The 25,462-nt window shown below is 41.6% G+C and overlaps 2 protein-coding genes across 8 annotated transcripts in view; one reads left to right on the top strand and one right to left on the bottom strand.

The window, feature by feature from the left end:
* Positions 1–737: 737 nt before the first annotated feature.
* LOC124142939 lies at positions 738–13,716 on the top strand. 3 transcript variants are annotated; one of them, XM_048385597.1, is made up of 4 exons: positions 738–859; positions 11,715–12,171; positions 12,278–12,448; positions 12,627–13,716. In XM_048385597.1, exons 2-4 carry the CDS (start codon positions 11,725–11,727, stop codon positions 13,443–13,445), a joined length of 1,437 nt encoding a protein of 478 aa, XP_048241554.1. In that variant the 5' UTR covers positions 738–859; positions 11,715–11,724; the 3' UTR covers positions 13,446–13,716. The 3 variants fall into 3 exon arrangements, with proteins under 3 accessions (XP_048241554.1, XP_046367654.2, XP_048241556.1); XM_046511698.2 differs by lacking the exon at positions 738–859 and adding an exon at positions 11,111–11,262; XM_048385599.1 differs by lacking the exon at positions 738–859 and adding an exon at positions 11,294–11,492.
* A 174-nt stretch (positions 13,717–13,890) lies between these two features.
* Positions 13,891–25,462, bottom strand: part of LOC124142941 (DNA damage-regulated autophagy modulator protein 1-like) — a 76,473-nt gene continuing 64,901 nt past the window's right edge. For all 5 annotated transcript variants that reach the window (XM_046511705.2, XM_046511700.2, XM_046511701.2 and 2 more), the window contains exons 6-9: positions 22,543–22,720; positions 17,887–17,945; positions 17,295–17,444; positions 13,891–16,687 (exon numbers count right to left, since the gene is read on the bottom strand). In XM_046511705.2, the coding sequence (XP_046367661.1) occupies positions 16,613–16,687; positions 17,295–17,444; positions 17,887–17,945; positions 22,543–22,720 (462 nt within the window). In that variant the 3' untranslated portion in view covers positions 13,891–16,612. The remainder of the gene's footprint in view (positions 16,688–17,294; positions 17,445–17,886; positions 17,946–22,542; positions 22,721–25,462) is intronic.

Here is a 25,462-nt window from a genome sequence, read left to right on the forward strand (position 1 = left end):
GAAATTGCGTTTTGTTTCATATATATGAGAAAGTGATTTTTGAGTGTACATTTACCTTTTAAGAAACATTCGCAGTTTTCTCTCTAATCACATGAACAGCAGCAAAACATCTTCACTTTTAAAAGACAACTTTCTCTAAAAAAAACCAAGCCATCATCTGAGTATTTACAATGTCTGTGTGATGCTACACTCCCGTGAGTTATTGTGATAAACATGGCCGTCCGAAATCGTATGACGTCCGAAAACTTATGATCCGATGATGCATGTGCACACTCTTCCCTTAGTCAAGACGGGAATCAATATACATGTCGATGTATATGTAGCATATTGGCCATACTCGATTATCCAGTGTATCATTCTCTAGACGCCTGAAGTAGTTATAATATTGTGGACTATGGATGTTTGGATGGGAAAACGAGCATTGTCAATGTGAGGTGTTTTTTTTATGTTTTGGCTGAACTAGAAAGGTGTTCTATGAAAAATAACAAGTATATCTATGAGACCCGTTGCAACCCAGTATTTCTATACTACGGCCACAATGATACAAGGGAGACATTTTGTTTTCTTGCAAGACAATTCCTGAATTTGCACGCACACTTCACAATATTTTTACGAGCGACAGACATCATTCTACCTGGGTTACTGTCTACCTAACTAAAATAGCGTACAAAGTTGTAAATGTCACGTGACGCTATGACAGTCTCGCGAGACTTATGACGTCGTCATGACGACAGATTCAATACCGATATCGCCATATTGTGTGAATCTCATACTGCTGTTATACTGCCACTATTCTGCGACTGGTTGCCTTGTAGTTTGCTCATCTTCGCTTAAAACGCCATGAATGGATACGCCCAAGGTATGGTTTTATTTCTAAGTTAATCATGTTAGTTTTTTTCTTTCTGTTATTACTTATTTTCTTGATTAAATCTGAGAAATTGAAATGATTTGACCATTGTCCTTTCCACGTTACTTGGGTACTTTCAAACTCTCCAGTCTTTAACCACAGAAACAACACGTTCATCCTTTAGCGTTAGTCTATATTATATAGAAATGCATGTATGTTTCCAATTTCAAAATACATGTCACCTGTCAAATATCTCATTAGTCAAAGCTGATGATCTAGATCTATGGCTGAATCTTCCCTTCTCAGTTCGAAAAGTTCCAGCATTAGGTTAGCCACAATGCATATGTAGGTAGGTCCAGTGACCCTTGGATTATCCTCAGACCAAAATTTTGGATTCTCTGTATAGATATGAAAAGACAAGAAACATTTCCAACAAAAGCAGCCGTAGAAATTCGTGTTTTTAAAGACCACTCTAGATGACTATCAGACTAAGTGAAATTTTAGCTAGCCCTGCTTTTACTGTGTTTACATTTCATTTTCTGTCAGTTGTATTCAGTTCAGTTTGCAGCAAACTCGAAGCATTGACGACTGGGTCTGAATTATAGCCCTCAAATGCTAAAATGTAACTGGTCAATGAGGGCTTCCGTAGGGCTACCGTCATTGCATTTTTAATTTTCTTCGGCACAATTTAGAAATCTCGGGTTTGTGGACTGGCGTGAATTTCAATGGTTTAAAGTGGTAGAACATGGGGAGCCAGGCAGGCAGCCGCCACTTTTAAGATAACTGTCGTGGTGTTTTTTTACGAATGTCCTACTAGGTTGAGTCGCTAAACAGTCTGACTGTGGCATTCGAACAATCAATGGATATCTAAAACAAAGTCAGTACTGTTAACGTGTGTCACCTGGGTCCACTTGCACAAAGCGATCTTATTGCTACGACTATTGTAAGCCTATGTTAAAGTATGGGAGTTACGATCATCTTAGCGCTAAGATCGCTTTGTGCAAGCGGGCCCAGGTCCTATTCTGTGAATGTAGACCACACACTGATCACTTGTACTCACGGAGGGAATCAGTTATGTCTACAGGTCTGTATCATGTGTCATTGAGAACATTGATTCGGGTGAGTGACACATATTCTCCCGCCTCACCGACAATGAGTACAAAAGCTATGTATAATTGTGTTTGCTTCATGTCTATATATCTAACAAACATTAATTGGTTCTTACCGTTGAATAAAATGGATATATGTAGCAGTACTGCTTTATGTCTACATGCTAGAACGTGATTCCCAATCTACAATAATACACTTTGTTTTCATTGTTAGCACAACCTTCTGTGAACAATTCCTTCATATACGACGATGTCTTTTATCTAATAATTCTATAGCATCTATAATGATAATAGTACCTGTCATTTACCATCTTTATTGGTACCTGTATCTTTATCTACAAAACCCTGTATATCCCGCTTCAAGTTATCACTTTTATTAATTCGTCGTGAGTATGGCCATTTTTATTTCGACGATGTTAAGATTTGAGTCGATGACCTGAACATCGACCTTTACTTTTAAATGTGCAGGGTGACAATGGATCAACAGAGTCAGTGTAAACGTTTGTATACTGTTATACTGCCCACTGTAACCTGTCTCGTGTAGCCTCATTTAACACACTCATTCCTTCTTTCCCGACAGCTATTGACCTCGTGATCAGGTTCCCCTTGAGCTTTGACATCTGGGCCCCTCCTGGACAAGTGGGTGTCATAGGGAATCAATGATATTCTAGAGAAAATATAAAACTGTGATAATGTGTAACTGCATCTCTCTACGATTAACCCTTTTCGAACTTTTTTCAACTAATAAATTAATAAGATTATCCAACCTCTTTAATAACAAATACAGTCTTCTTTCCCGACTTTCCTATCTTCTGTCTCAACATGTCCTCTCTCTCCCTGCCAGCGTCCTACTGGGAGATACATGACCATCCTTGAACCCCTGTCAGAACTGCCCCTCCCTCCCACCTCTGTTCCTGCACCAATCTTTCCCTCCGTCCTCCCTGATGCCCCTCACTTCGTCGATATCAACCTTGATGATGACGACACCCCGACCCAGTCCCCAGTTAGAGTCTTCCTGTCACGTGTGTCTGGATTCTTGAGGAGAGTGTTCCGTGTCAAGATGGAGGCTTAGAGTGACATCTTGCAACTTCTTGGATGTTGTGTCCCATATAATAAATACCTTGGATCTTAAGACATATTTTTTAAATACAAAATAACTAGTGATTTTGACTCCGCCTTTTATACCTTTCTGGCATTTTCAAACTTTTCGGACCTTATTCAACACCAATTCTGTAACACATTTTGGCACTTTCGGACAAGCTTATAACTTTTGGTTTTACTTGAATAATCGTTTCCCACTCAGTATTAACTATTAAAAACTAATGTTTTATCTTTCTTTTTGTCTTCTTTTTTTTCAAGCAACGCATCTATGAGCATTATATAACCATATACGGATTATTTTCCTCATCACATAGATGGATATTTTGATTCTTACCAGAGTCCATACACCGATATGTGGTCTCTGTTCTTACTCATTTGTGACAGCTCCACACATTTGATACAGAACAGGATCCACTTGCACAAAGGAAGCTTTTATCCTGTAACATTGTCTTACAATAATTTTATAGACATTAACATCAATTTGTGCCAACAGCCCCTGCCACCCGTTCTCAATTCCCTCACAATATCAGGTTTGAGTGATATGACTCCAATTCAGTCCTCTGGTGCCATGTCGTACTGTTGAATATTGCAGGGATATGATTAAGATCGTTCAGAAATTCAAACGGCAAGCATGATTTAGAGACCATCCATAGGGAACGACCTCCTTTATTCCATAACCGAGTGAGTGAATTTGGTTTCACGCTGCTGTTTGCAACAAAACGATGTGATCGTAGATATCGTTGCATCTCTGTATTCAGAGGTTCACTCAGGACAGTTTGTTAAAATATGAAAGCATATGTCGTGTGAAGTTTACTGAGAAACTCTGTGAAATGCTTGACTAGTTTATTACTAACATCTATGTGGAATTTGGGAAGTAGACATTTAGGCAAGAATTAGGCATCCACATGGTCACTAACTGAGCTCCCCTTCTTGCTGATCTGTTTCTTTGAGCATATGAAGTTATACTTAAACTGCAGGTATATCGATGATCTGATATCGTTCAATTATGAACTTCCAGCTGAATATACCCAGCAATAAAAGAGACCAAACGGTTTCACATTTAGATCTGTGCATAAAGATTCAGAGTGACAGAAAACTCTCAATACTGTATGATAAAAGGAATAATTTCAACTTTCCAATAATCAACTTTCCCTTCATGTGGAGCATTATTCCAGCAGCCCCAGGCGTAAGGGCCTATTTTGACTTGTACCATATGTTCCCGGGTTTTTTTCAAGTGAGTAATTGACTTGCCCTTGCATGTGTTTATGATGGATGCCACTGGTGGGACAGGATACGCTCACCTATCCACGAACCCCTTGTGAGTGAGTGAGTGAGTTGGGTTTAACGCCGCTTTGAACAGTATTCCAGCTATATCCGTGTCACTTAATGTGGGAGGAAGGCCTAAAGTGATGCAGGCCTCAGATGTTTACAACTTTGGTGAAACCAACGAGCACGGTATGATGCTAATTAACCTAGAAACAGAATCGGGGAGAACTGTAATTCGAATATAAATAAAAGCAACAAAGCCCTTTCCATAGACACAAGAAATCTCGACTAAAAGCAGAATCGATTGCACGAATCCGACTGTACCATGAGCATGTGTTTATGAATCAAAATAAAATAGTTATGACACGGTCGAGTTACTTGCACCAGGTGCATGTTGATATAAAAATCTAGTTGCACCAGACAAAACCAGGTAGCACTCTGGTCCCATTCAATTATCAAAGTTGAAACACAGATGCATAGAATAGCCTAAAAAAATAATCTCAGATATCTGATGACTGTGTCATTCTTTTACATACGTTAATGGCGTATTACTGTAAAACATAATATGAACACATAATCTTGAAGTTCCCAAAGCTTGATGGTGTCAAGAAAGCATGACAAATTACACACAACCCAGGGATTAGGGATATTGTTTGATAAATAAAGTATTAAGTGTTCAAAGATCGATGTTGTGTTGAAAGGAAAGGTTAGTCAGACACAAATTTGAATTTCTTTTACATGCACTTGCTGCATGTAGAAATAAATATTAGGTTACACATTTCGTTGCTCTCATGCATGTTTTATATAGATAAATAAAGCCCTGTGATGATACCAGGTGTTCGCTAAAAGGTGAGCAACTGTCACAGACATACAAAGGCCACCCTCGAACACGGGTTTCTGGCGTCCCCAAGGGACGCAACTCTCTACAGCGAAATGTGGCTCTAGGGACGACACTGGAGCTGCTCCCCAACGATATCAACAGGTCTTTATCAACAGGTACTCGATCATATCATATTTTGCTGGCATCACATCCCCCACCCCCAATTTTGTCACATGTTATCCACACACACAAACACGCGCACGCACGCACGCACGCACGCACGCACACACACACACAATAAACGACCAGTCCCCTATTGAACAAATAGGACTGTCATGTTTTCGTGAATAATATCATTTGTAAGTGGCTGTACACGTGCTATTTAATCATTTGTTTATCACAGTTAAAGTAATTCATAACGTATATGAGTGTAATGTTCCGTCTGTCCACAGGTAGAAAATAGGTAGCCCTCCTCCATCTGGAGATGTATCGCCGAGAGAAAGAGGATCTCTTCAGCTTGTAGTAAACATGTACTAGTGAAATGATGCAATAAAACCCTACTTTGAAAACGTAATTTGTGTCTACTTCTACATTTCCACATTAGCTACGTTCCAAATGATTTCGTGCAATTACCACGAGAGTGGGTATGAGTGAGTTGAGTCTTTGACGGGTATATAATGTCAAGGTGTGTCGGCTTGATGTGGGAGGGAACCCTGAAGTGATGCAGGTCTCGACGTTTGCCAAGTTGGCGAAACCCATGAGCACGGGTATGGTGCTGACAAACAAAGAATCTGGGATTCGAACCCATGTCCATGGGATTCCGGTACACCGAGGTTTCACAGCGGGACGTGTTGTATCTTTGGCGTGTGGTTTGTTTTCAAATACCAGTTGAAAGAATGTACCCGACGATCTTCTGAACCCATTTTCCCTGCTTTTTCTTCTTAGGGAGCATCAATTTGATTTGTAGTGTGTGTGTGTGTGTGTGTGTGCGTGTGTGTGTGCGCGTGTGTGTGTGTGCGTGCGTGTGTGTGCGTGTGTGTGTGTGTGTGTGCGTGTGTGTTTGGTAGCGGTTATTGGGTGGATGTTGGTGGGGCACACACAACACGACGCTACTTGTCAGTTCACATGACAGCCATCTTTATTCAGAGTGCAGATAATAATAATCATAGGAAACCCTGAAAATATAAAACAAACATCATAAGTATATTTGTAGAAGAACATAATATTGCCTGGAGATTAAACACAATTACATGACTTCATCTTATAAGTTAGCACTAGCATGAATAAATCCTTAAAGACCCGTGACGATTCCGGGGTAGAATGGGTCTTCAAGCAACCCATGCTTGCCGTAAAAGGTGACTATGCTTGTCGTAAAAGGCGACTAACGGGATCGGGTGGTCAGGCTCGCTGACTTGGGTGATGCATGTCATCGATCCCAATTGCGTGGATCGATGCTCATGCTATTAATCACTGGATTGTCTGGTCCAGACTCGATTATTTACAGACCGCCGTCATATAGCTGGAATATTGCTGAGTGCGGCGTTAAACAAGAAACCAAACCAAACCAAACCAAATCCTTAAATATAAATAGCAGGTTGTTAACTATTTCTGAATTACTATATAAAATTGCCATTTGTAAATACTATGTGAATACATGACATTCACACAAAACATTAATTTAGAAGGATAGCGAGATACTAGTTATTACTTTGAACCATATATATAATTATGTTCCCCACTTACCACCGTGTGAGCTTAACACTTGGGCACGCAGTCACGTTCAAGGTTGGTGAAGGTCACATCATTCTATAACAAGTTGAAATAAAACCTTGACAATACTAATAATGGCCATATAAAATAAGATATAAAAACAACATGTCCCATACATACGTTCTTATTCCATACCGCATTCAGACAGTTATAGGTTTTAGAAAATGTTTAAATAATAATTCTTCCCCGCCCTTAAGGCGGGGAAGTATACGGGAAACGTTAAATTTGTGGCATGTATGTCGACATGTTGGTTTATTTGAAATTTCAAGCCACGCATTTACGGAAACAAAACATACAAATCATGTGCGTCGAATGTTGATGCTATTCTTTTCCAGCAATAAGAGATACTTCAAAATCGTCTTTATGTAGTTAATTGATGCATCTGACCGTTTCTGGTCATTAGCTGACATTATTAAACCATTCATGTGTAATCCGATGTCCTTTTTTCCTCAAGGACTAATTTTCTGATTTTCACGGTGTATACAAAAGAAGAACTGTGCTCCGGAGATCGTAAATAACAGCATAATAAAAATTATGTTCTGAATATGCTTATTCATGAACAACGACGACATCTCAATTTCAATGTAATATGGCTGAATTCCATATTCTACATACCACACTTTTGATTGTTTGGATGCTCATGTTCACTGGAAATATTTGGAATAGTTATATTCCGTATTTTGAATTAACCCAGTCCCCCATGTGTGTTTTTTAATCAGTGCACCGCACATAACCACATGTGAAACGTTTGGTAGCAAAGTCATGATCAAAGCAAAATCGGAGTACTGTGTCAGCGAATTTGCATCAAGGCTGCAGTATTTTTCAACCGTTTAATGGAATTCAATGTACAGCCGTAGCTCTGGTCATTCATATATTTTGTGTCCCATAGCTCAAATCTATTTGCGTCTGTACCGTGTTCCACTGACCTCGATAATCTGTTGGATGAAGGCACAGCTCTCTACAGCCACAAAGTTAACACCGAAGGCTATGAGGAGTATTTAGGTCATAATCAGTCCCCAGCAGCCACTGCCTCAAGCGATATTGTCTACATAACAGATCAGTTTTATGGCTCCGTCACAGGTGCTCCAAATATTGAAGCAGGGAAAACAAATTTCATAGAATCATTTCAAAAAGCAATATTGATATCCCCGTCACTTTTGGTAACTTTTAATGATGTCTCCATTGCAATTTTTACGGATTTCGATTCGTATGCATTATTTGACTGTCATCAGCGGAATGGTCTTGGTCAGATTGATCCGAATGGACAAGCGGTTTTACTTCTGTTTAGTAGTATGGATGAATTGTCATGTTACATCTTAACAGTATATATATATCAGGCTACTATGCTTGTCGTAAGAGGCGTCGATCCCAATTGCGTGGATCGATGCTCATGATATTAGGCACTGCATGGATTGTCTGGTCCAGACTCGATTATTTACAGACCGCCGTCATATAGCTGGGATATTGCTGAGTGCGGCGTTAAACGACAAACCAATCAATCATCATCATATGAACTCAAACCAGTCATTGTTACAAGTAAACCACATTCCACAACAGTTACTGACACTGGATAAAAAACAGTATATAGAAAAAACCAAGTAACTCAACTCATCATGATCACAATTACTAGTCTTTGAAAGAAAGAAATACACACAAAAACTGAACAAAAAACTTAAAACAAGAGACGAGGAATCTCCGTTATTGATTAGTCCCGGTATTGAAATGTTCTCCAACTACGTGATAATATTTTGAGTATGTGCATCTGTGGTTGTGACAAAAAGACCTTATCTAGTATGACTTTTTTTGCCATATGGAGCCCTTGGTATTTTCATTTACATTATTATAACCAAATGCTAAGTGTAAAAAGAATGTGATCTATTTTTTGAGTATGTGCATCTGCCAATGTTGTTGGCAGTTTTGATACTATTTCCACATGTTTACATTTGTGCCAGAAATTGCTTCCATTTCCTTCGATCTACTTTTTAAATAAAGACCCAGGTAAGAATAGGTCTTCAGCAACCTATGCTTGCCGTAAGAGGCGACGAACAGGATTGGGTAGTCAGGCTCGCCGATTTGGTAGATGCATAACTTCATATTCCAATTGCGTAGTTCGATGCTCTTGGTGTCAATCACTGGATGATCTGGTCCAGACTGGATTATTTACAGACCTTCGTCATATGGCTGGAATAATGCTGAGTGCGGCGTTAAACAAGAAACTATTTTTAAATAGACCTACCCTATGCAAATGTATCAACTGTATTGCCCAATACTCAAAATAAATAATATTTTTTTCCACAACAGCGTTGTGTTATTTGTGGTTAATATAATTAAGCTCCATCATGCCTTTCAGTAACAGGCATCACATTTGTGAGGCATCACATATGGCGGGGAACTTTGATGCTCTGCATCAATGTTTTCTTGTTTAGTTTAGTAAAGTGTATACTGGTAATGCAGTATCTAAGTAGATAACATACTGTATAGATGCAATACGATACATTTTAGATTGAAATGAAATAAATTCCACATACAACCAACTGTACTGATAACTTCTTTGATAGGCATTTAGAAGTTGGAGTACTACTACTAAGTAAGGATAATAATTTATGGATGAACAACTTCTTTATTACAATTAAGAGCGACGTTTCGGTGTAGGTTCTAACGCCGTTATCAAGCAAGTGTTAGAACCTACCCCGAAACGCCGCTCTTAATTGTAATACAGAAATTGTTCATCCATAAATTCTTATCCTTACTTAACTGTACTGATAGTTGAAATACCTACTTTACTTTAACTGCCAGCTTGGTTTAATTGTACACTGATGCATTTATCTAACATCTCATACAATATGTACAAGACCATATATACAGTATCTGAAATACACAGACCAAATAAACTAACCTGGATAATGAAATCCTCAATACACAAATACCGAGTTCCATGAATGCACACAATATTAAGGAAAACTATCACATATAAATCAAAGTGACCTCCTCGAATAAATGTGTATGACTGCCAACAGGATATGCCGGACAAAAACCTTTAAAACTAAATAGTAAATACACAATAGATAGTAAGCTGACCAGAGAAACTAAAGCAGACAGACAAAAGAAACTTGTGCAGAGTGCATACGCATGGGTCAGAAAATGGCCTGACCCAGTAAGGTGGCTATTGTTAAATGCAGGGTGCAGGGATAGGCTTATTGTATTGGGGGCTTGTATAACACTAAAGATTTTTAGTGTTTGTAGGATACTGTATGTAAAGTTTAAAGCTAAAATAAAACATCTAAAATATTTAACTTATATGTACAAATACTTAAAACATTTTCACAAAAATAAACTATTAATTTACTTCACAACTGCCAACAAACTATTCATTTTGGGCATATTTCTGAACAACCTATTCATTCAAAAAATCTTTCCACCCCCACAAAAGAAATCAAATGGATGCTCCCTTACTTGCTTGATGTTTAACGCCGCACTCAGCAATATTCCACCTATATGACGGCAGTCTGTAAATAATCGTGTCTAGACCAGACAGTCCAGTGATTGACATCACGAGCGTCGATCAACGCAATTGGGATCGATGACATGCATCAAACAAGTCAGCAAGCCTGACCACAGGATCCCGTTATATAGTCGCCTTTTACGACAAGCATAGTCGCCTTTTACGGCAAGCAGGGGTTGCTGAAGAAGCAGTCTAACCCACAGGACCATGTAACTAATAATTATACGGAACAAACTTGCAGCCTTCGGCCTCGTCTGCGAGATTGTTTGTTATTATTAGTTAGTGTTCCTGCGTCTAACCCGATCTATACAAGTCTGCTTCCTCACATATTATGTATGAGGGATAGTGTCAATATTTCGAACTACACGTTTGTAAGTGTCACATGCGTGCACATAAGCTTCGAAACCTAGGGGCCAGATGCTACGATCAGTTTTAATTATCTCTGTCCATGATAATAATGTAAGCTATAAATATCACAGCATTGTCCTTCTCATAAATGCTCAAGTTCAAACGCGTCGATGGTTGATCTATAAATAGAAACTGTGCACTCATCGGACTCGATGATCCAGACGGAGTTATACTAGAGCTCCACACAGCATTGAAGATACATCTCTTTCATTTCATTTGAGTTAGTCAGCGAAGTGTGAAGTTTACACCAACTTTATAATCGAGTTGATAACGCGAACGGACTTGTTTCTTTCCGCGAAGCTCTGAGGTCCTATATAAAGCGTTAGCAATGCTGAGTCAGGTAGCAGACGACAGCTACCACTGCGGTGAACAGACGCTGATTATCAAAGGCTACATACGACACGCCCACCTTTAGTCAAAATAGTTTTACCGACACAAGGTAAATTGACTTTCTCCCTTACACAACTAGTACACCTTCGGTGTTACAGTTCTAAGGGAGGGAGTGTGCGGGATTTAACGCCGTATTTCATGTTCCCGGAAGGAAAAGTGACGCCTACCACTGTAGCGAAAACCAATAGCATGTTTACGGTGTTGACAAACCATTTATAATGAGGGCAAATCTGGGAATCGAACACACGACAATTGAGGGTGACATTTCTATGAACAGACGTAAGGACCATTCACTCACTCCTTTGAACGATCACCAAGAAGAAACGATTTGAAATTATACACATATAATATGTATACAGTAGTATATTATAAAACGAATCCTATTTTCACGAAAAGAAACATAATCACACCTAAACCTGATTCTAAATTACAACTTGATGTTTAAATTTGTTATTGTTGGCACCCCTCGCCTCATGTATAACCATGTTTTTCAATTTCCAGTAACGACACAATGGCGTTTTACCCACCCGGGGGCCCAACTCAGATCGTGTTTTCCTTTGACACAACTGGCTCCATGTCCGCTATACTGGACGAGGTGCGGGGTCGCCTGCAGGACATGATACAGCGCCTGCAGGCCGACATCCCGGGGATAAACATCAGTGTAGTGGCACACGGAGATTATTGCGACGAGGAGATGTTCTACGTCACGAAACACGTGGACTTCACAGACAACGTCATGGAACTGTGCAACTTCGTCAACGAGGTTGGAGGGACTGGTGGGGGTGATGTAGAAGAATGCTATGAACTGGTTCTGCGACTTGTCCGCGGGTTGTCATGGAAAGGGGACTCCCAGAAGGTCCTCATCATGATTGGAGACGCTTATCCCCACGAACCAGACTATCCACTGAACACCCTCAACCTGGACTGGAGAGATGAGGTTCAGGAATTATCGAACATGGTGAGTGGGCAATACATTAGTGTGTTGGTAATTGTGCCCGTATTGCTCTACGAGTGTCATATGCTGGGTGTGGCTAGACCTATAAGATGGTTGGTTGTGTTTGCAGGGTGTCCGAGTGTACGGCGTGCAAGTGGGTGGGGACGAGACGTCCGAGACCTTCTTCCAAGCCTTGTCCGATCAGGGAGGCGGGCAGTATCTGAAGTTGGAGAACTTCGCCAACATCTGCACATTTATCATGGCAATCTGTTATAGGGAGAGAGGTGAAGACTTCCTTCAGGTATGTCTGCATATACCCCCTTCTCTACTGTCGTTTAAAGCTCTCATCAATTTGAAATGTTTGTCTCTACATTGCATGTAACTGCACAATAATGTTCATCGAATATATCATGTTGCTCAGGGTAAATACTTTATCACAGAGTTGATTATTTCATATATGTGTTTTAATTATATTACAGGGTTACGAGGCTGAAATCCGAGCTGTGAAGGGAAAGCAGTCCATGAACAAGGACCTCGAGGGTCTGTTTGGAACATTGAGAAGAGATGATTCCAAGGCCAGCAGTCTCGGAGGACCAGGGGCACTCATGTGGCCACTTCCGGACCCGATATCACCGCTCCCACTACAGAAGATGCCATCAGCTAGTACAACTGTACCGGTGATTGGGGTGCCAAAAACTAAAACAAAGAAAGTAAAAAAGATCAATAAAAGGTGTACAGTAAAAAGATCACAGCCAAGAAAGCGTGAGAAGACTGAAAAGAAAAGACTTCGAAGAGAGAAAGTCCCTCAAACTAATTTCATTTACAATGACTATCGTTGGTCACCATGGCAACTTGCAATCGTCCCATCTCGAGATCATACTACAAGCGGAACGTGGAAAGATGTTAGACATGGTCTTGGTCTCAAGAAATGTTGTTTGAATCTCTTCAAGAAGTCCGGCAACAAACATACCTTTGTCGAAGTTTCAGTTCAACCAAGGCCTCATGCAAAGCGGCACGTGGTCATGTTCAAGGTATTGAATGGCAACGTGTCTCCCGAGAACTGGTTCCGAGTGTTGTTTGGTCGGAGGAAGATACAGGATGAATTAGAGAGAGTCCTAGACAGTGGGTGTAGGTTGTTTGTGCGCAAAGCGGAGTTGAAAAGATCAAGACAGACAGTCAAAGAGCAAGCTAAAGACATTTCCAGTCTGTATGACTACGCGTGGCAAACAACAGACACATGTCATAGAGACGTATATATAAAGAAGTACGACTTTTATATTTCTGGTGATCCCCTGTGATGTGTATGTGTTTCGTAAGAGAGTGTGTGGCTGTAAAGTACAGCCCTGGATAAATATGTGCAGGAGGCCCATGGTTGATGGAAATGTTGAACGTATATTGTGCTTATGATAACCCCATTCAGACAGAAGTACCTCTTCTATGTCAATCATAACATTGTCAGTGTGCTTGGGGTATCTCACGCTGAGGTATCTATCGCATTGTAATATGCCATGTTGTGAACGTATTTTGTAAATATTTATGGTTGCAAAATAAATGTATTTGGATGAATAATTCTGCTTTCTAATTTATCTTGAATAATTTGATAAAAAGTTTCAATTACGCGTGCACCCGACATTCATATTGGAGACCACAGAACACGTGCGTGCACCTGACGGGTCATTATGGACAGCTCAGTACACACGTGCGTACACCTGTCACTTCATTATGGAGACCACAGGACACACGTGAAGTTTAAATGTTTATTTCGAGACTGACATGTTGAATATATTCAAACATATAAAGGGTAAACAACGTCAATATAGACATCAGAAAAAATCTCATATAAAACGATGCCAGTACAATGAGACTACTGTACACAGTAAGGTATGCTTATTCTTACTCAGCATTATTTTCCGTCTTACACACAGGCACTGACATCACCAAGGAAGTCATACCTATCTAATGCCTTATTCATTACTTGGATTACGGATCATAATTGGCCGACAAAAAGAATAGACGTAAAACGTTGGGTGACAAGATAAACTAGAAATTCAAGAAACGTTATGTCTCAAGTCAATCGCTCTTTCGATCCACTGGTGGATAATTCTCACTAAAATGGGATAAATCAATTTATTGAAACGGCTTCACATTTAACAACATTTGGGTAAGCGGATCCGTAAACCAAGTTATAAAATATCACCAAATATTTCAGCGAAGATTCACATAATTAAACAAAATATGAAATCTTGTGTAACTAAACCGGACAGGCCTCTAGTAGAGGCCAGATATAGCACCGAGGTGGGGAGTTGCATAGATCCCACTGACGTTAGCTCCGTATCAGTTGTATATGTAATAGCTAGTGTGTCCCCACAGCCCTTCAGTAGTATCTATTTTAAATGTATTGGTTGTATTGATACGTCTAGTGTAAATGCTGCCCGTCACGTGGGTTGACAGATGTATACATTAGGCAGGCTGCCAGGCATTGCCTTCACAACAAACACCCAGAGCGTTCAAAGTAGCTGCGACCACGTTCTCATTGATCAAACTGTGAGATTTGTAAGAAGCTAAAATCTCCTCTTCTTCTTTGAAGTGTTAATATTCTTACTGAGCTGAAAATGGAACCTGAGCCATTTTAAAGAATTGCTTTTACAATGTTAAATTTAAATCTGCCAAACATATTTGTGTTCTTAACATAAGATTCGTGTTCTTTACATAAGGTAGGTGAACTTATTGCTTATATGTCCTTGCCTATTAGAGATCTACAACAAAGTCGAGGTAGTGAAGGAAGCTACGCGTGTGTCTGGCCATGAGGTTTCTAGCGTACACATCAACACAGCCACACATTACATATCATTAAATAACATTAATTTCCACATCACTAAACGTATATGATCACAGAATTTTACTTTTACCTTTAGCATACTGAACTGTGAAAATTAATTTCAGTCAAGCCATATCTACTCTTTCTGTACAACTACGTCTGTCCAGCCTTTTCTTCATTCAATATGTCCGCTTTAACAAAACACATGATCATTCAACTATGGCACTTTAAACATAGCATCTGATGCTCATGTACCTGGCAGCACCTTGACCTTTGCTCCCAGAGATTCACCTGTCACAACAGCTGCCACTTACATATGTGATGATGTATTATAAAAATAATGTGCAATCACGTTTCTGATGGGTTTGTATATCTAAATATGTGGCCCTCCCCATTCAACGGTTCTCAGCAAGTCGGCTAATGAAACAATTACAGTGACACGGAGTGTGGATATATAAACTGTCCAGGTGCCAATCCCTGTCTAAATGCGTTATGTGGAGACTCGCCATGGAAGCACCCTCTGGATGCTGCTTTACACCTAAGATTGGAGTCAAGTGTACCTGATCGCATAGACACACATCCGTATTTAAACTACCACCACCACCTCCTGTGGCGATTTAAGTGTGACAGTTCAGAAATGTCTGTTGTTCAGGAAAATATAGAGGATGTCATGTCATTATTGTATTTACATATTTGTCAAACATACAACTCCCACACAACCGCGTCATATTGTCACACATGGGAGAACATACTACACATCTCACTGTTGTGAAAGGTGTATGTGTATACTAGACGTGTTGGACGTATCGTGCTATCAAAGAATATTGGTGCATATCAACATGCGATCTCAGTATGATGAGTTTGTGTTTAACACAATACCAAAACCAGATATTTGCTTTATTTCGAACTATGAGCCTAAATTTTCTTTTCAGAGAAACTTCCTTGCAACAATGTCACAGGCAATTTCTTTTTTTTCCAAAGGCCTACAGTAAAAATCTTGAAGTACTCCCCCCCCTTCCATCCCTTCAAGAATATCACATGGTCGGTTCCTAATGTTGTTCTATTCAGCATTCTGTTAAGGACAAGTGTTGTTACAAGGGGTTTGGTTTTAAATAAATAGAAAGTTACATTTACAATATGCAATGTTCGCTTAGTGTCTCGTCTATTTTCATATATATGGTTCTGGGAATGTCCTGACACCTCTAGTATATACATCACCCTCGTGTCGCACTCTACATCTACACATGCCATATATACATACAGGTATTACTTGCACCTCCCACATGTCTACCTCTCTCACATTCACACATCTTCACACACGAAACCCAAATATACGAACACAAAAACGCTAACCGTGTGTTCCCACTTGCTCAAAAGTCTCCTGATATATCAGCTAGACTTGCTCCAGTCTCCCAGTATACCATCTAATCGCTATAAAACATACACTTTATGTTTTTGGCCTTAGCTTCGGCTCCTGGTGTGTGTTGGTTGAAATTCATTGTGTATGAGACAACCGAAAATAAATAATATCATCTCTTTGGTCTGGTATAAGGGGCATGGTCTGTTCTCGTGCTGTCCATGTGGGGGCCATTGAATGTTGTCCTCGTATCCCCTCACACACTTTCCTCGTGTCCCAGGAGTTGGTCCTCAAACTCTGTCCTCATTATTCCCTAGTAGGCCATCGGCGTTGACATGAGCGTCCCCGTTACTGGCCGTAGATCGCTACAACAAATCATGGCTCGATTTTAGGAACTGGTCCATTTTCAAGAGGCAAGTGGGTATACCACTGTGCACACATAGAGCTTATGTGAACATGTTCCTGTAACGTGTCACAGAAATCCGGACATTATCGGAAGAACGGCCTATATGTTTTAACTTTGATAAGTTTATGGGACCTGGGTACAACCCGGGCTTGTCTGGTGCAATTAGACTTTCAATTCAACATGCACCTGCTGGAAGTTAAGTCCAGATAACTCATAATAACCACTGATGACGCTACAATCGACCGCAGCAATTCCAGCCGGCAAGGGTGGAAACTGGACTTTTAGTCAGTTAAATATTCCCTTGCCTCTGGAAGATGGACCAGACGGGACTTGTTGCTAGAACTACACACGAGGAAAATACGTGGAGATAACACGGCCTAGCAATTCTAGTTGCTGCTCTTGAAAGAATGCACTTAGTCTGAACGTTTTCCTTGTTTAAATAAGATCTCGTTACGAAAGGAATGCGAGGCAACTTGCATACTTAACGTCATACACAACCTGGTCAGTTTATAATGTTTCACATATGTGATAATACTGCTCTATGAAAAGTAGAAAATGTGACTTACTGGATAAACATCTGTATTAAACTTCACCCTCGGCCCGTAGAACCTGATCTTCTTGAAGTCGGGGTAGTAGGTGAGGACGAAGGTGACGATGAAAGTTGCCGTCAACCATTCCGTGATAGTGGACAGCAGGTACACGGTCTTCAACGTGTCCTGCAGACAGAAAGACAACAATACAGGGTTTGGTCCACCACTCACGGATTGTGTCTCATGCCTGCCATAGCATTCTTAGCTAACACTACATAACTGAACCCTGACCCTGAGTATACAGCGCTAGCAGAACTGAGCCTAACTATGATAACTGAGTTGGTTGCTAATGGTTTTTCAACATAATCCCCATCGGGATCAACACACTTCTGCCAACGATTCTGGAGTGCCTGGATCCCACTGGCGTAGAAGACCTCCTCCTGATGGTGTAAATAGTTCTCCAAAGCAGAAATGACGTCATCCTCATTTACATAATGCATGCCAAAAAGTTCTTTCTTCAAGTTTGGGAAGGGGTGAAAATCCGACACATCTACACATCTTTCGTGGTTAGGCTCACAACATTTCAGAAATCCCTCGTATACTAATAATATACACAATTCTTACTTACCCATTTTGTTCCCATTCCATGGGTTTCTTTGTATTTATAAATCGCTTTTGATACGCCAACTGTTTTCATGTTAAGGAGGAAAAGACGTTTATACAAATTGTGCAAGATACATGGGTCAATACGAATCGAGGGGGAACAAGTGTGATAATAATGTCGCTCGATATACATTGTTGATGTGTTACAGACTTCCTTGCTGCTGCTGTGTGTAATTAACGACACGGTATGTCAATATACACATCACGCACACTTCACCGCAGTGATCACAAAGTGATATAATTACAGAGAGTATTACAGTCACGTGTGTATGTTACTGATTTTATGACATTTCATTTAGGAAATACAAAAATTCGGACGCCCGTTTCATAAGACCATTACGATAAATACACTCACGCCCTGTACTGAGAAAACTAAATGTGCCCCACGACATCTATCTGTATGTAGATGTAGGAACTGCACGTGCCCCACGACACCTATCTGTATGTAGATGTAGGAACTGCACGTGCCCCACGACACCTATCCGTATGTAGATGTAGGAACTGCATGTGCCCCACGACACCTATCTGTATGTAGATGTAGGAACTGCACGTGCCCCACGACACCTATATGTATGTAGATGTAGGAACTGCACGTGCCCCACGACACCTATCTGTATGTAGATGTAAGAACTGCATGTGCCCCACGACATCTATCTGTATGTAGATGTAGGAACTGCACGTGCCCCACAACACCTATCTGTATGTAGATGTAGGAACTAAATGTGTCCCACGACATCTATCTGTATGTAGATGTAGGAACTGAATGTGCCCCACGACATCTATCTGTATGTAGATGTAGGAACTGCACGTGTCCCACGACACCTATCTGTATGTAGATGTAGGAACTACATGTGCTCCACGACACCTATCTGTATGTAGATGTAGGAACTGAATGTGCCCCACGACACCTATCTGTATATTGATGTAGGAACTGCACGTGCCCCACGACACCTATCTGTCTGTAGATGTAGGAACTATATGTGCCCCACGACATCTATCTGTATGTAGATGTAGGAACTGCACGTGTCCCACGACACCTATCTGTATGTAGATGTAGGAACTATATGTGCCCCACGACATCTATCTGTATGTAGATGTAGGAACTGCACGTGTCCCACGACACCTATCTGTATGTAGATGTAGGAACCATATGTGCCCCACGACAACTATCTGTATGTAGATGTAGGAACTGCACGTGCCCCACGACACCTATCTGTATGTAGATGTAGGAACCGCACGTGCCCGAAGACACCTATATGTATGTAGATGTAGGAACTGCACGTGCCCCACGACACCTATCTGTATGTAGATGTAAGAACTGCATGTGCCCCACGACATCTATCTGTATGTAGATGTAGGAACTGCACGTGCCCCACAACACCTATCTGTATGTAGATGTAGGAACTAAATGTGTCCCACGACATCTATCTGTATGTAGATGTAGGAACTGAATGTGCCCCACGACATCTATCTGTATGTAGATGTAGGAACTGCACGTGTCCCACGACACCTATCTGTATGTAGATGTAGGAACTACATGTGCTCCACGACACCTATCTGTATGTAGATGTAGGAACTGAATGTGCCCCACGACACCTATCTGTATATTGATGTAGGAACTGCACGTGCCCCACGACACCTATCTGTCTATAGATGTAGGAACTATATGTGCCCCACGACATCTATCTGTATGTAGATGTAGGAACTGCACGTGTCCCACGACACCTATCTGTATGTAGATGTAGGAACTATATGTGCCCCACGACATCTATCTGTATGTAGATGTAGGAACTTCACGTGTCCCACGACACCTATCTGTATGTAGATGTAGGAACTGCATGTGCCCCACGACACCTATCTGTATGTAGATGTAGGAACTGCATGTGCCCCACGACACCTATCTGTATGTAGATGTAAGAACTGCATGTGCCCCACGACACCTATCTGTATGTAGATGTAGGAACCGCACGTGCCCCACGACACTTATCTGTATGCAGATGTAGGAACTGAATGTGCCCCACGACGCCTATCTGTATGTAGATGTAGGAACTGAATGTGCCCCACGACACCTATCTGTATGTAGATGTAGGAACTGCATGTGCCCCACGACACCTATATGTATGTAGATGTAGGAACTGAATGTGCCCCACGACACCTATCTGTATGTAGATGTAGGAACTGAATGTGCCCCACGACACCTATATGTATGTAGATGTAGGAACTGAATGTGCCCCACGACACCTATATGTATGTAGATGTAGGAACTGAATGTGCCCCACGACACCTATATGTATGTAGATGTAGGAAATGAATGTGCCCCACGACACCTGTCTGTATGTAGATGTAGGAACTGAATGTGCCCCACGACACCTATCTGTATGTAGATGTAGGAACTGAATGTGCCCCACGACACCTATATGTATGTAGATGTAGGAACTGAATGTGCCCCACGACACCTATCTGTATGTAGATGTAGGAACTGGATGTGCCCCACGACACCTATCTGTATGTAGATGTAGGAACTGAATGTGCCCCACGACACCTATCTGTATGTAGATGTAGGAACTGAATGTGCTCCACGACACCTATCTGTATGTAGATGTAGGAACTGAATGTGCCCCACGACACCTATCTGTATGTAGATGTAGGAACTGAATGTGCCCCACGACACCTATCTGTATGTAGATGTAGGAACTGAATGTGCCCCACGACACCTATATGTATGTAGATGTAGGAACTGAATGTGCCCCACGACACCTATATGTATATAGATGTAGGAACTGAAAGTGCCCCACGACATCTATATGTATGTAGATGTAGGAACTGAATGTGCCCCACGACACCTGTCTGTATGTAGATGTAGGAACTGAATGTGCCCCACGACATCTATCTGTATGTAGATGTAGGAACTGCACGTGTCCCACGACACCTATCTGTATGTAGATGTAGGAACTACATGTGCTCCACGACACCTATCTGTATGTAGATGTAGGAACTGAATGTGCCCCACGACACCTATCTGTTTATTGATGTAGGAACTGCACGTGCCCCACGACACCTATCTGTCTGTAGATGTAGGAACTATATGTGCCCCACGACATCTATCTGTATGTAGATGTAGGAACTGCACGTGTCCCACGACACCTATCTGTATGTAGATGTAGGAACTATATGTGCCCCACGACACCTATCTGTATGTAGATGTAGGAACTATATGTGCCCCACGACACCTATCTGAATGTAGATGTAGGAACTGCACGTGCCCCACGACCCCTATCTGTATGTAGATGTAGGAACTGCACGTGCCCGAAGACACCTATCTGTATGTAGATGTAGGAACTGCATGTGCCCGAAGACACCTATCTGTATGTAGATGTAGGAACTGCATGTGCCCCACGACACCTATATGTATGTTGATGTAGGAACTGCACGTGCCCCACGACACCTATCTGTATGTAGATGTAGGAACTATATGTGCCCCACGACATCTATCTGTATGTAGATGTAGGAACTGCACGTGCCCCACGACACCTATCTGTATGTAGATGTAGGAACTGCATGTGCCCCACGACACCTATCTGTATGAAGATGTAGGAACTGCATGTGCCCCACGACACTTATCTGTATGCAGATGTAGGAACTGAATGTGCCCCACGACGTCTATCTGTATGTAGATGTAGGAACTGAATGTGCCCCACGACACCTATCTGTATGTAGATGTAGGAACTGCATGTGCCCCACGACACCTATCTGTATGTAGATGTAGGAACTGAATGTGCCCCACGACACCTATATGTATGTAGATGTAGGAACTGAATGTGCCCCACGACACCTGTCTGTATGTAGATGTAGGAACTGAATGTGCCCCACGACACCTATCTGTATGTAGATGTAGGAACTGCATGTGCCCCACGACACCTATATGTATGTCGATGTAGGAAATGAATGTGCCCCACGACACCTATATGTATGTAGATGTAGGAACTGGATGTGCCCCACGACACCTATCTGTATGTAGATGTAGGAACTACATGTGCTCCACGACACCTATCTGTATGTAGATGTAGGAACTGAATGTGCACCACGACACCTATATGTATGTAGATGTAGGAACTGAATGTGCCCCACGACACCTATCTGTATATAGATGTAGGAACTACATGTGCCCCACGACACTTACATGTATCTGTATGTAGATGTAGGAACTGAATGTGCCCCACGACACCTATCTGTATGTAGATGTAGGAACTACATGTGCTCCACGACACCTATCTGTATGTAGATGTAGGAACTGAATGTGCACCACGACACCTATCTGTATGTAGATGTAGGAACTATATGTGCTCCACGACACCTATCTGTATGTAGATGTAGGAACTGCACGTGCCCCACGACACCTATCTGTATGTAGATGTAGGAACTACACGTGCCCCACGACACCTATCTGTATGTAGATGTAGGAACTACATGTGCTCCACGACACCTATCTGTATGTAGATGTAGGAACTGCACGTGCTCCACGACACCTATCTGTATGTAGAAACTAAATGTGCTCCACGACACCTATCTGTCTGTAGATGTAGGAACGGGGGCCTGTGAGAGACACGCTGGCCAAGGATACAGACAACAAGGAAGACAGTAAGAACGACGCTGTTGATGAGCTGGAGGACGGCCACGTAAGTGTTGTTCATGTTCATGCGTTGTTTCCACGTGAGCGCCGACGACATCCAGCAGTAACACATCCCGAAGACAAATGCCAATCCTGCCCCTGTGTAGTGTAGCGGCCGCATCACCTGGGTCTGCAACATACATTCGTTATAGAATCTATTACTTGGACTGACACATCATAGATAAGAGTTAAATTTCCAGGGCGAGATAATTTGGTTTTAAGTCTGTTGAATGATAATATATGCCTGCAAAGTGAGCACACCCCGTTGGCTTTGGGGATAGATAATCATGTTGTCTATGTGGTTGGAGATAGTGTGCTTGTTAATCAGGGTGGGGTTGATCTGTTGAATGATAATAGGAATGATGTCTTGTTTAACGCCGCACTCAATATTCAGGATATATGACGACGGAGTAATATAATCGAATCACGACCAGACAATCCAGGACTGATATTATGAGCAACGATCCACGCCTGTGGGGTATGTGACATGAACATCACCAAACCAGCTTAGATTGCTGGAGATCAGTTCTAACCTGAAGTCCCCAGGGTGAGTGTGACCAGCGCGGGACATACTGCAGCGTGCGTGGACTGAAGCCACCCCCTTTGCTGTATTGTCTACGTCCCTGAACCTACCACCCCAACCCGACCACAAACACACCTCTTTACAGCCCCCAAACCGCACCTTATACACCCCCACCCCCCAACCCCTCCACACGGATATCTTATTGTAGACAGGTTCATGGCATTGACATAAACCCAGCAACACCCACCATGCAGTTTCTAATCTTTGAGCCTACACTGCTATTCCAAAACTGCCCCCCTAACCTAAAACGAAGATATTTCCACTTCACGCCTCCCTCTAGAGCCTTTCTACACGTGAGTGGCATTTTGTAATGTGGGAAACTCAACCAAGCCAACATTTCATCAAGAATTCCAGTCTCGCGGTTCACCGTCATTGTTGGCTACATACATTCAACCACCGCAGCACAATACACGCTGGAACATTAACGTCGGGAACATACGTTCCTCGGGACTTTAACGAAGTTATGTGGAACAAATTAAACACAAGGCTAACCGAAACATATTTTGTTTGATTATAACACCAAACATGGACGGTAGTTGTAAGGAAATAAGAAAATATATACATTTCGACGTTTGTCCAAAAGAAGACGTTATTTAATCTTGACTTAACGAATTCAGCACAGATGGGATAAGACATAAACACGATGGATAAGGAAGACAGACGGTCTCCAGTTCTGTGTCTGGCAAGTTAGATAACATTGATGAATGATATGTTAGGCTATTTCCACTTGCAGTCGGCTATAAAGTCCGCGTGTGTATATACACTCCTGTACAACATCCCTGCTTCTCTATACAGCTAAAGAGAGAATGTGTTGATAGGAAGATAGGACAAGGCGGCTCACTCATTTTACAGCAACACTGCCTGCCTCATGGTGAAGACAGGGGGCCAATCTAATGTAATGGCTTATGATATCATGTGTAATTAATTGAAAATGTATGAGAACGTATTAAATTACATCACGACAAACCTTCAGTGCCATATCTACACTGACTTTCGATCGGAGATCATATATCCTCAATATGAACGAGGTGACAAAACACACCTATGGGGCGGGATACATCTCACCCAGCATTAGGCCACGGAGTTCATGATAATTACTGAAATCCTGGTGGTGTTTTTCTGAGCGATCTGTACACAAGGCAGAAATACTTGTGACAAAGTGTTTTGAAGCAGTGGACAAATTAATTCTAAAGGTTGACCCCACAGGTTCATGTTTAAAATCAAAATTAAATTGTTTTGAATTTTGTCGCGTTGTTGGAGGTCGTTACTAGCGTTGTTAAATGTCTGGTTAGGCTCATTGAGAAAGGTACAGCAGTATGAAAAGGGAGACTACTGGGGAGTGACTCGTTTATTATTTGACTGCCGAACAACCAAACCACCTTGGTTCTATGTTGACAATTATGTACACTATTTTTAGATTATGTTTCAGTCATGTTAGTTCCTTTGAGAAAAGGGATTCTATTTCAACAAATCACCCATTGCTTTCAACAGCCGCAACGCGTTACTGCGCACACTGGCAGTGACTTCAACTCTGCCCGAGACCATATACCGATGTGTGTGTGTGTGTGTGTGTGTGTGTGTGTGTAGGTGTGTGTGTGTGTGTGTGTGTGTGTGTGTGTGTGTGTGTGTGTGTGTGTGTGTGTGGAGGGGAGTATGTCGATGACTGGGATGAGGGCAGATATATTGGGTTGTGTGTGGTCGGAAATGTCAGATATTCTGCACGTGTTGCCACGTACGCGTTCCTCTTAGTAGCACTTGAAGTGCCAGACATGCCATTTACGACGTCGCCTGGTTTCAGAACTGTGCCACAGATTTGGAATTCCGACCGCGTTTTGACAGTCATGGTACAGACCTTATAATAATGCGTTTAATGCCGAAAAGTAATTTACACAGTTATCGTTCGATATTGTGTTAATATATGGATTGTAAATGTAATAAATCTTTATTAGTATTTATTTTCATACAAAATGATTGAAACGATATACGGTCACCGTGAAACGATAAACGGTCACCGTGGCACGCACGCCTGCACGCACGCAAAAATAGTTTTCTCTTTTAACAAGGCAGGTTGGCAGATTGCCGTATTAGAGATGTAATCTATGAAATAGACAATGACCTACACATTGCCAGAGCCTACTACAGATTAGAGGGGTGACTACCAGTAAGCTGTATTGCAGTCAAGACTTATCCACCTGTCTCAGTCTGGCTGTAATTGTCTGTAACGTTACCCCCAGAGACCGTACAGAGACGCGGCCCCTCACACACACACCTGGCAGACTTCTCACCCTC

Source organism: Haliotis rufescens, unplaced genomic scaffold, assembly GCF_023055435.1.
Source record: "Haliotis rufescens isolate VD_foot unplaced genomic scaffold, xgHalRufe1.0.p SCAF_6, whole genome shotgun sequence".
Lineage (NCBI taxonomy): Eukaryota > Metazoa > Mollusca > Gastropoda > Lepetellida > Haliotidae > Haliotis > Haliotis rufescens.

Coding starts and splice junctions, on each gene's coding strand:
- LOC124142939 (XM_048385597.1), top strand. CDS start 11,725: ATGGCGTTTTACCCACCCGGGGGCCCAACTCAGATCGTGTTTTCCTTT. Junction 12,172..12,277: donor TTCAGGAATTATCGAACATG/GTGAGTGGGCAA, acceptor TTGTGTTTGCAG/GGTGTCCGAGTGTACGGCGT. Junction 12,449..12,626: donor GAGGTGAAGACTTCCTTCAG/GTATGTCTGCAT, acceptor ATTATATTACAG/GGTTACGAGGCTGAAATCCG.